Source organism: Vombatus ursinus, unplaced genomic scaffold (assembly GCF_900497805.2).
Source record: "Vombatus ursinus unplaced genomic scaffold, bare-nosed wombat genome assembly UNPS02013950.1, whole genome shotgun sequence".
Lineage (NCBI taxonomy): Eukaryota > Metazoa > Chordata > Mammalia > Diprotodontia > Vombatidae > Vombatus > Vombatus ursinus.
The window spans coordinates 4,007,534-4,018,973 of NW_020953728.1; the positions used below are offsets into that span (position 1 = coordinate 4,007,534).

Here is an 11,440-nt window from a genome sequence, read left to right on the forward strand (position 1 = left end):
TATATTATTTTTTTCTATCTCTTGTCTTTTTTTTCTTAAGATGATCAAAATATAGCAAAACTGCTCCTAGGCTTTCTGTCTTATTTGCTTCCTCCTTGAAGACATTAGGGTTCTAGGAGGACAAATTTCTTTCCCACCTTTTAGCATGCAAATATTTCATTATTGTATATGAGGAAGCCTCATCTCTTCTCCCTCCAAATTACTTCACTTGGTGAACTCATCAGCTCCCATGGATTTAATTATATTTCTATGCTGATGATCCTCAAATCTATTTGTCCAGCTCTAACCTCTCTGCTGTCCTTTCAGACACCTCAAACTCAATTTTTTTGGTCTCTAAACCCTTCTTCCTTCCAAACTTCTCTTATACTATAGAGCAAGGCTTCTTAAACTTTTTCCACTTGTGACCCCTTTTCCCTCAAGAAATTTTTACATAACTCCAGGTATACAGGTATGCAAAACAGGTATACAAATAAAATATTTGCTGATAATAAATCATAAGGAAATTTATTTTAAAATAATTCTTTGGCATATATATCATTTTATCATTTATTAAAGACAAAAGCAAATTTGCATACTAATGAAATGGATGTGCTTGTTTATTTTTACAAAAAGAATTAAATCTAGGCAGAATATTTGATACTGCAGGGCATAGAGCATCTTCAATGTTTTTCATAGTTGATTGATATTTTAATTATATGATCATCAATACTAAGAATGCCACTTCATATAAGTACATAGTACAAAATGACAGAAGTATGATTAAGGCCATTTCAGAAATTATTGAAAATTCTGTCCTAATCCCAAGCCAAATTCATTTAATGATTTTGTATGTACAATAAAAACACTGCAATTTATAACATACAATAGTCTCAAATCTGAGCTGAGGTGTTTCTGGCAGTGTTCACTGGTGTTGCGTGGAGTGACGGCATGCACAGTGCAAAGTCACATGTTGCATGTTCAGAACCAAGCCTGCAGTGAAGTTGCACAATGCAACATTGGCAAGCACTGCCAGAAGCACCTTGGATTCATTGCGTGTTTGATTTTGAATTAATTTTTGGTCCTTGAGCATTCAGAAACCTTTTACCGTTGCCAAATTTTTTGTGACCCCTTCACATTCAATTACGCAACCCCTTATGAGGTTGCAACCCACATGACGTTTAAGAAGTGCTGTGAAGGGGGGCAGCAAAGTGGCTCAGCAGATAGAGCACTGGCCCTGAAGTCAGGAGGACCTAAGTTCAAATCTGGCCTCAGACCAAACACTTGACACTTACTAGCTGTGTGACCCTGGGTGAGTCACTTAACCCCAAATGCCTGAAAATGAAAAAAAAAAAAGAAGTGCTGTGAAGGGCCCCACCATCCTCCCAGTCTCCTAGACTATCAACTTAGGTGTCATCCTTAACTCCTCACTATCTCTCACCCCTTTCCCCCCATATTCACTCTGTTGCCAAGTCTTCTGGATTTCACCTTTGTAACATTCCTTGTATTTATACCTTTTTCTCTCTTCAGACACTGCCACCAACCCGGTGTAGGCCTTCATCTCCTTCTCCCTGGACTATTGCAATAGCCTGCCTCAATTCTTTCCTGTTCCAATCCATCCTCCATTTGACCACCAAAGTGATTTTCCTAAAGTGAAGATCCAACCATGTCACTCACAGACACGTGCGCGCACACACACACACACACACACACACACACACACACACACACACACTGCTCAATAGACTCCAATGGCTCTCTATCACCTTTAAAAATCCTCTCTTTGGTGTTCAAGGTCCTCCATAACCTGCTCTCCCAGTTATTTTCTCTGACTGTCTTCCTCCCTGGAGTGTTCTCCCCCCTCATATCTGCTGCCTCACTTCTCAGGCTTCCTTTTAAGTTTCAAGTAAAATTCTGTCTTCTGTAGGAAACCTTTCCTAATCCCTCTTAATTCTATCATCTTCCTTCTTTTAATTATTTCTTTTTATCCTATAAATAGCTTGTTTGTAAATTTTTTTTTACATGTTGTATTCGCCATTAGATTGTGAGCTCCTTGAGAGCAGGGACTATCCTTTGCCTTTCTTTTCTATCCCCAGTTTACTTACCATAGTGACTGGCACAGAGTAGGGACTTAATAAATGCTTATTGACTAACTGGGCTCCAGAGTCTTCTTTGATATAACTGTCCCAATAGCCCTCTGCAATGTGTTCCTACCATCAAATTGTGTTGCCATCTTAACTCACTCCAGATTCTTTGAATATGTTGCATCATTATGAGAAAAAGCTCTAATTTGTCAGATTAGGGACCCAAAGGAGCTGGGGCATATTCTCTATCTCTTTGCTGGGATCAGCATATAATGAACACCTTTGATTTCTCTACAATGACTGGGGCAGGGGGCAGTATATTAAACACGACTGCCTCTGAATATTACTGGGGACAGACTCTTATTGAGGAAGCTCCCTACTCCTTGATCAATATAAAAAGGATACAATGACACGGCTCTGTCTTTTTGTTTTTTAACACTTTATCTATCATGAACTTGTTGGGGTAGGGGAGAGGGTAAGAGGTGAGAATAGTTGCGTTTTCCTTTCTCCCTTTCCTCCATAGTGACAATTGTAGCTTGAAGCCCATAGATACCTGCTATGTGCCTTGAATCCTTGGCTGCTTCCTGTGCCCTTCTGTTTCCTTTCCTCAGAACAGGTCAGTGACCAGTAATCCTGATTATTCAGCTATCTGGTGAGTTTGGGAATTCTTGAGTTCCTAAATCAGGCGCTCAGCATAAGGTATTTCTCAATTCTAAACAAGCTTAGAGGAGAAGAGTACCCCTGCAAGGAGGTTCCTGCAGCTGCTGCACCAAAGATAGTCATGATTGACTGGCCCGGAGCTCTAGAACTTGTGACTTGCTCAGACAGTGCAAATCCGAGGTTAATGAAAACATCACAAATGAGGGCTTGATTTGTTATTTTGTTGTTTGTCAAGGAAAAGTCCAAGGGAAACAAAAGCAGTTGTGTTATACAATTAATCAATTGGCATTTATTAAGTACTAACTTTGAGCCAGATGGACATTGTGATAAGAACTGGGGATACAAAGATAAAAATGAAACAGTACATTTCCTTCACAGAGGTTTCATTCTATCATGAAAGACAATATATATGTACAAAAGTATATAGAAAACAAATACAATGTAGTTTTGGTGGGAGGCACTGTCAGCTGGGAAGATCAAGAAGGGTCATATAGAAAATAGCATGGACGCTGAATTCTGAAAGGTACTAAGGATTCTAAGAGGTTGAGTGAAAGTAGAGAGTGCATTCCAAGCATGTGGAATCGCCTATGCCAAGGCACAGAGATAAACAGATCCAATAAGTGTCAAAGGAAGAAGAGAAGACTTATCATAATAGATGAAAACTACCCACTTCTGGTGATTCATGCATGCACAGAGGATACTTCAGAGAGAACCTAAAAAGTCTTTCCAAAGATTACAAACTCTTGAGTCAAAAATTGAAGATCATAAAATCACAGGTTTTATTTTCCTTATATTATCCATTGAAGTGAAGGGATACAGAAGAAAAAAATTGATTTGGAAAGTGAACAGCTAGCTGTGAAAGTGCTGAATCTGAAGCTGGAATTTCAACTTCTAGTTTAAAATATATGGATAACAGATTCCTGGTCAGGGGTGGAATCTACCCAAAAAAGACTGGTAAAAATTCATTTGTCTGGTGGTTTGCAATTCTGTCAGTTAGTCAATAAAAATATAATCAAAGATCAAAGGACTTTGAACTAAAGAGGATGGAGGAAGAAGATTATCTTTGTATATCCGCCAAGCTAGATGCTATATTGAATAACCATAAAGAATGAAAAATAGTATGTGAGACACCTAGAAGTTCACAAGAAAATTAATAAGACCCAAATGCCCAAAGTGTATGCAACAAATAAAAGGAACTAGAAATCCTAAAGCAAGGAGGAAAATTATCCCATGAATAGACTGTGACTCTGTTTGGGTATACATTATTCAAAAGAAATAAGATAGGAAAAGGAAGAGGATGATGTAGCGTCAAATGTTAAGAAATGATACTTAAGGGGCAGCTAGGTGGAGCAGTGAATAGAGCACCAGCTCTGAAGTCAGGAGGACCTGAGTTCAAATCCGGCCTCAGACCAAACACTTGACACTTAATAGCTGTGTGACCCTGGGCAAGTCACTTAACACCAATTGCCTAAAAATTAAAATAATAATAAAAAGAAATTATACTTATGTGAGGAAATCCAAGAAATTGGGAAAGTGCAGAACTAGTCAGAAACTTCACATTGGAAAATAACTCTTCTTTAAGCCAATCCAGTTATTGAATGTGGGGAAAACTTCATTTAGACTTAACACTTTAACATTCAGATGTCTCACAGTTAGCAGTATTAGTGATAAGAAGGGGTTGGAGATAATCAAGACTGAAATCCTGAAGACTTACAAGGCAACATTTCCAATGAAAAGGAAAACGGAATTTATCTGAAAAGTCTAATAGGATGTCAAGGAAACTCACTAATCAATTTAGATTTTAAAAAGAATTATACTGAAGATGGAAGAAATGCCAAATAACAGAGGATGAATATGAAAGTATAGAACAATCCTGCAAAAATAGTATCAGGAGGGCTAAAGTTCAGAATGAGTTGAAGTTGGAGGAAGACAAAGATTACAAAAAGGTAGGTTTTTTTGTTTGTTTTGCTGTACTGGAAGAAAAAAGTAGGTCAAAGAAGGACAGAAACTTTGCTTGGGGGTGAATAGGACTATAACTGACAACAGAGAGAAGGCAGAACTGCTCACTAAGAATGAGCCATCCCGTTCTACTTTTGTTTTCTCTGCCAAGGAGAATGGCTTTTTGACACTGAAAATAATAGAATAAAATAGGCTAACAGGGAGTTGATACCCAAAATGAGTAAGCTGATATGAAGAGAGCACCTTATTGAACTAGTGATTTAAAGTTACTTGGCCCAGATAAATTTGCATATTTGATTGCTGAGCCATTGTCAGCAATATTTGGAAGACTGTAAAAATAGGAGAGGTAGCACTCAAAATTGGGAAAGGCAAAAATGCTCCAATTTTTTTTACAAAAGGGTATAGAACATTAAAACTATAGGCCAATAATCTTGAATTCTATTTCAGGGAAAATTCTGGAATGGTTCATCAAGTGGTGATTATAAAGAGCCATCTAAAATTCAGCAAAAATATGTCATATCAAAGTAACCATTTTTCCATGTTTGATGGTTTACAAAACTGATGGATGAGGAGACTACAATTTACTATAGTTTGTCTAAATTTTAGCAAGGCTTTTGATAAAGTTTTATGTTATTCTTGTGAAGAATAGGGAGAGATGTGGATTAGACATTATTAAAATTAATTGTATTCAAAATTGATTGGGTAGATACCCAAACTCAAAAAGTGGTTCAATGTCAACATGGCAAGAAATCTCCAGTACCTCAAGGATCTTTACTTGACCCTGTGTTATTTAACATTTTGGTCAATGACTTGGTTAAAGGTATAAATTATATGCTCATTAGGATTCAAAAATATCTTGACAGTTAGAACTTTGGACTGAACTTAATAAGATGAAATTCATTAGAGATGGTTGGATAGTAAATTGTATGGAAAAACTCCAAGAGTCTCAATGGACTTAAAGTTCACAGTGCATAAGCAGTGTGGTTTAGAAGCCAAAAAATGACTTACTGTGATGCTGGGTTGCAATGAGGGACCTGGTTCTCAAGATAAGGAAATGAGAATTCCTTTATACTTTGCCCTGGTCAAAACTCATCTGGAATATTGTGTTCAGTTTGAAGCTGCACAATTTAAAAAGGACATTGATAAACCAGAAGTTATGCAAAGAAAGGCAACTAGGATGGTAATTAGTTAAAGAAACATTTGTCAATGTTTAGCCTTGAGAAGAAGACTTAGGAGGGAGACCAAGAACTGGATGAGACCTCACAGTCCATCTCCAACCAATTTATTCTGCAGATGAGTTAACTAAGATTCAGGGTAGCAAAGTGATTTGCCCAAACTCACAAAAGTATTAAGTATTAGAGGCAAGATTTGAACTCAAGTCCTCTAACTTCAGAATAGGAATTCTTTCCCATCTACCATTCTGCCTCTCAATAGCTGTGTTCAAATATCTGAAAGGCTGTTGTGTGAAAGGGGGATTAGAATTGCTCTGTTTGGCTCCAGAAGACAGAACCAGGAAATTTAGAACTGATGCCAGGAACACTTCCCCTAACAATTAGAGGAATCTTTACGTTAAAAGGCTTATCTCAAGATGTGAAGGATTCCCCCTACTTGGAGGTCCTTTGGCAGAGATTGGATGGTCACTTGTTGGGTATATTGTACTGGGTATTCTTTAAAGGTATGAGGTGGACCAAATGTCCACTGATGTCCCTTCCAACTCTCAAATTCTGTGATTTTTGTGCTGTTCCCTTTGAGTCTTATTTGAGTTATACATTGGAGAAAGGATGCTTTAAAAGTATTGCCCTATGACTCTGTCATAGGATGATAAAAATTAAGCTGGAAGACATCTTAGAAACAATCTTGTCTAAAGCCTTCATTTTATAGTTTAGGAAATTGAGGCTCAGAAAAGTTTAAGCGACTTGACCAAGGTCACAGAGACAGTATCAGAGCTTGGATTTGAACTCAGATCTTCTGACTTCAATTACAACACACTTTCCATGTTTTCTCTTTCTTTGTCATTTGTGCTTCACACAAATAGCTCTTCACCTTTAACCCCTTTCAGAAACTGATCTAGCTTATTTTTGTGGGTGGCTTCTGATATTGGGAATGGCTTCAATACATGTATAATCTAAAGCCAGCCTAGCCTCTCTCAACATTCCCCTCACCATCACACATAAACAACTACCACACACCACAAACTTTCCCCAAAGCACATATATACATTATCTTTTTTTTGGTATTGAGTCGGAAGTCAGTCTACTAGTGAGTAAGTGGAACCACCAGGCTTGATTTTTCTTGACATTAGCACTGAAACACAGCAGAAAAAAGAACTCAAATAAGTCAGAACAATTTCAAGATATATTGGTTTTAATGTATAGGGAATGGGGATTTGGATGAAAGACAGTGAAAAGTCAGGAAGAAGAAGGTGTAAAATAGGGTGAGAAAGAGACAAACCCTGGCAATTCTCTTCATAGATAAGGGGTCAAATTGGAAAGGCACAGAGAAAAGAGAAACATTAAAAAACACAATTTTGTTCATATGTACAGAGAAAAGGTAGTCACTAGGCAGACCCAGGAGGGAATAAGTGACATATATTAATCAGGGATAGGTCCTAACCACAAACACCAGTTAGATTACCCAACCCTTCTTCTCCCCTAACCATAAATACATGCTTAGCCTCTCTAAATATCATGCCTCTCACTCCCTACAGCTTCTGCTAGACTCCCTCTGGAAGCATCTTTATTTCCTTCGCCCAATTTGTGCCAAAAGGTGAGCATTGGCAGCTGCTTTGGCCCTCAAGTTCTTGGCCTTGGCTATGTTGAAGAGGATATTCATAATGTTGGTAGGGACATCCAGGGACAGGGTGAACTTAGTGTGCCGATCACTCTGGGCCTTGTTCTGGTAGAGCTTTCTTGTTAGCTGTGCCTGTGACTGGTACTTATACCTGGTACCCTCAATCCCTGTGCCAATCCCACCACTACCCCCAGATAAAGTTCTTTTTTCCTTGTTCTCGTCATCCTCTTCTTTCTCCTCTTTGTCTTCCTCCTCAGATGATAGTTCCTCACTGGAAATGTAACCAAAGCTCCTCTTGCTTAGTGAGGAATCATCACCTTGCTGACTCTTAGCCCCAGACAGAGCAGTATTAATACAGCTGAAGATGAACTCTGTCTGGCAGAGCTTGTGGGAGTTGCCTGTTCCCGAGGTTCCTAGAAGTAGCAGTAGGAACAGAAATTGAGCAGGAAACAGCATTCTGTCCTATAGTGGGGAAGAAGGTGGGACAAAGATGAAAAAGAAATGGGATGTTATTACAACTTTAATGGTATTTATGATATTCTCTGTTTTGTGGTCAAAAGACTAAACCCCTAATGCTGATCATTTGTAAATCCATAAGCTCTCAGTTGCAAAAGGTACTGAGTGAGAAAAGGTTTGTACTATTATTGGGGGAAGAAAAGTTCCAAATACAAATAAAAGGCAGTGCATTTTGAAGTGAATTATTTGCCAATTAATTTGGCATCTGTGTTTTATTTTGTTTTTGAAGTTCACATGGAGGTGTCTACGTTTAAATGATGCTGTTGAAAGTGCTGCTAGAAAGATCCAGCAGGATCCAGGACGACAGCTTGGGTAATCTACGATTTTTCATTCTTAAACCTTAAGGATCCAGTTAGGAAATCTTGTTCCCTGGATCAGCAATTTGTAATTTGGTTTTTGACCTCATTGCTTAGCTGAAACTAATGTCACCAAAGTTACCAATCATCTCTTAATTGACAAATTTATTGACCTTTTCTCAATCCTCATCTTTTTTTTCTTTTATCTCTCTGTAGCATTTGACACTTTCTATTCTATTTGGGTTTTTGTGACACTGTTCTCTCTTGGTTCTCCCTCTACCCGTTTCTTCATTCCTTATAAATCTCTTTTGCTGATTGTGACATTCATGTCACACCACTTCAATACACTTCTATCCCAATGCTCTCTCCTAGATTCTGTCTCTCTCATTAAGTAAAAATACACAGTTTTCTAAGTCATTATGTGGCTAGCAGGGATCCTTATGTAAGATTTAGTGGGCCTACTTTTCTATTTGAGTTTGACACAACTGTTTTAGTCCCTATGCTCCTGGTCCTCTTTCATTTAGATTGGGAAAACTCATACAGAAGGAGTTAGCTGACCTGAAGAATTGGAGGCTGGTGTGTGTTTGATGTGTACTACTCCTAAGCGAATTGGACAACTGTGCCTGTAGAAAGGAAGAAAGAACATAAGAGTTATAAGATTTAGTGTTGGAAGAGTCCTTACACATTATTTATTTCTACCTCCTTATTTTACTGAAGTACATCCAGACCAGAGAGGTCAAGTTCCTTGTTCAGGATCTCACCAAAAGCAAGTAGAAGAATCAGGATTCAAACCTAGGTGCTTGAATTCCAAATCCAAGTACTTTTTTCTACTTAAAACCTCACTGTTTTAATAAAGGAAAGAAAAAATTAATTTTGTGCCACCTTCTAAATAGCATAATAATAGAATAATGGATTTAATATGACCTCTACATATATAAAGAACCTGAGAGCAAATTCTCTATAATTTATCTATATTTTAGGGAATTGCCCAAGGTTTAGTTAAGTTAAGTGTTTGAGACTCATAAAAAGTTAAGAGTCATGCCATTGTCTCTGAGCTTAAATATTTGCATTTAAACACAGTTTTCCTTGAGGTAGTTTAGTGGATAGAACACTGGGTCTGTAGCATGAAGATCTGAGTTCAAATCTGGCCTCAGACAATCCCTAACTATGAGGCTCTGGTAGTCATTTAATCTCTGTTTGGATTACACTAGAGAAGGAAATGGAAAACCACTCCAGTATCTTTGCCAAGAAAACCCCAAATGGGGTCAGGAAGAGTTGGAAACAACGTCATCACTAACTGTTTTCCTGACTACGGCTAGCCGCTATACCCATGATGTCCATACATATATGCATCCATACACACACAAACACACACACACACACACACACACACACACACACAATCTATTTTTTTTTTGGACAGGCTGTCCCACAGTAAGAAATTTCTGAACATGCATTCCCAATGCGTGCATACTTATTCATAAAGTATATATATTTAGTATTGTACTGATAATTATATACTTTATAAAACTTGTACAATGAGATAAAGAGGAAATAATGTTTGATCCCAGAGTCAGTAGGGAGCCACTTTTTTGAGTAGAGAAGTGACATTGTCAGACCTGCACCTAAGGAAAATACCTTTTTACCACTATGAGGCCTGTAAGTGTAAGCATTTACACCTTTGGAAATCAGCGAACACCACAAATCAGAGTTTGATTTATGGTTTTCTTGATTTAGCCTTAAGAAAGTGTTGGAGAAGGTGTTAATAATGCATATTAAATGTTCAAGTATACCATGTATATATTTTTTCATGTTGTTAAACATTAACTAGCATAACCTTGCCTATACCCCAAAGAGATCAAGAAGACTCATATATACAAAAATATATATATATAGGGACTCTATTTGTCATAATTAAAAAAAAACCTGGAAACTAAAGATGTGCCCCTCATTTGGGGAATGATTTAACAAGTTGTGGTATAAAAATGTAATGGAATACTATTGGACTATAAGAAATAATGAAAGGGATAGTTTCAGAAAATCCTGGGAAAATTGTATGAACTGATGCAGAATGAAGTAAACAGAACTAGGAAAACTATTTATGCAATAACAAAAGCATTGTGAAGAAAAACAACTTTGAAATACTTAACAAATTTGATTAATGAAACTAACACAACTCCAGAGGACCATAGATGAAGCACATTACCCACCTCCTAACAGAAAAGATTGGTTTTGCTTGACTATGCACATTTGTTGTGTTGGTTTTGTTTTACTTTTTTATTTTAATTGGAGGGGGGAGGAGAGGTGGAAAGAAATGGAGGTTAATAATAATATTGTCAAAGAAAGAAGAAAAGGAAAAAAGACAGTCATTGAAACTTTTTTTTTAATTCACAGAAGTTTAAAAAGAAGCACAGATAAGCAGAACAGGTTTGAAAAACATTGAATTCTTTATTTAAAAGGAAAAGCAGGCTACATGTAATGGACATTCATGATTTCATGTATAATTCTCATTATTTGCTCTACTTTGTATATGTTAATGCTCATTTTATTTGGTATTTCTTAAGTTTAGGATATAATTTTTTTTTTTGGTGTGTGGAGAAATGGGAGAATGATACTGCTTTGATGCTGAAGCAGCTGTAATTTCTCTCATTCAAGGCTATCAATCCACTCTTAGACTCTTGACCACCCTTTGGTATGCTGTGGTTAAGTATGAAATCACAGTAGTTGATAATAACTAAGCATTTTTATAGCATTTAAGATTTACTAGGCACTTACAAATATCATCTCATTTGATCTCTACAAAAACCCTGGGAGGTAGTGCTATTATAATCCCCACTTTATGGATGAGGAAACTGAGACGGAAAGGGGTTAAGTTACTTGCCCAGGATTACAAAGCTACTAGGTGTCTGAGGCTGGATTTGAAATCAGGTCTTCTTCACTTCAGATCCTGAGCTCTATTCAATACAAAGGTGAAAAAGGATCCAATTCAAGTGGATGTGGGTCAGGACTAAAAGGACCAAGGATAATAATTCATATTTAAGGTTTTCAAGGCATTTTCCTTATAGAAACTTTGTGTATTTGTATTATTTCCATTTTCATGTATACAAAGAAACTTGAGCTTGCATATTTGTCCAAAGTCGCATACTGGGTAAAGTTGGG

The 11,440-nt window shown here is 37.3% G+C and overlaps 1 protein-coding gene across 1 annotated transcript; it reads right to left on the bottom strand.

Annotated features, from left to right (window-relative positions):
- Nucleotides 1-7,163: 7,163 nt before the first annotated feature.
- UCN3 (urocortin 3) lies at nt 7,164-8,905 on the bottom strand. The gene is made up of 2 exons (XM_027858925.1): nt 8,840-8,905; nt 7,164-7,931 (listed from the first exon to the last, which is right to left on the bottom strand). The coding sequence occupies exon 2, from the start codon at nt 7,923-7,925 to the stop codon at nt 7,416-7,418; it is 510 nt and encodes a 169-aa protein (XP_027714726.1). The 5' UTR covers nt 7,926-7,931; nt 8,840-8,905; the 3' UTR covers nt 7,164-7,415.
- Between the last annotated feature and the right edge of the window lie 2,535 nt (nt 8,906-11,440).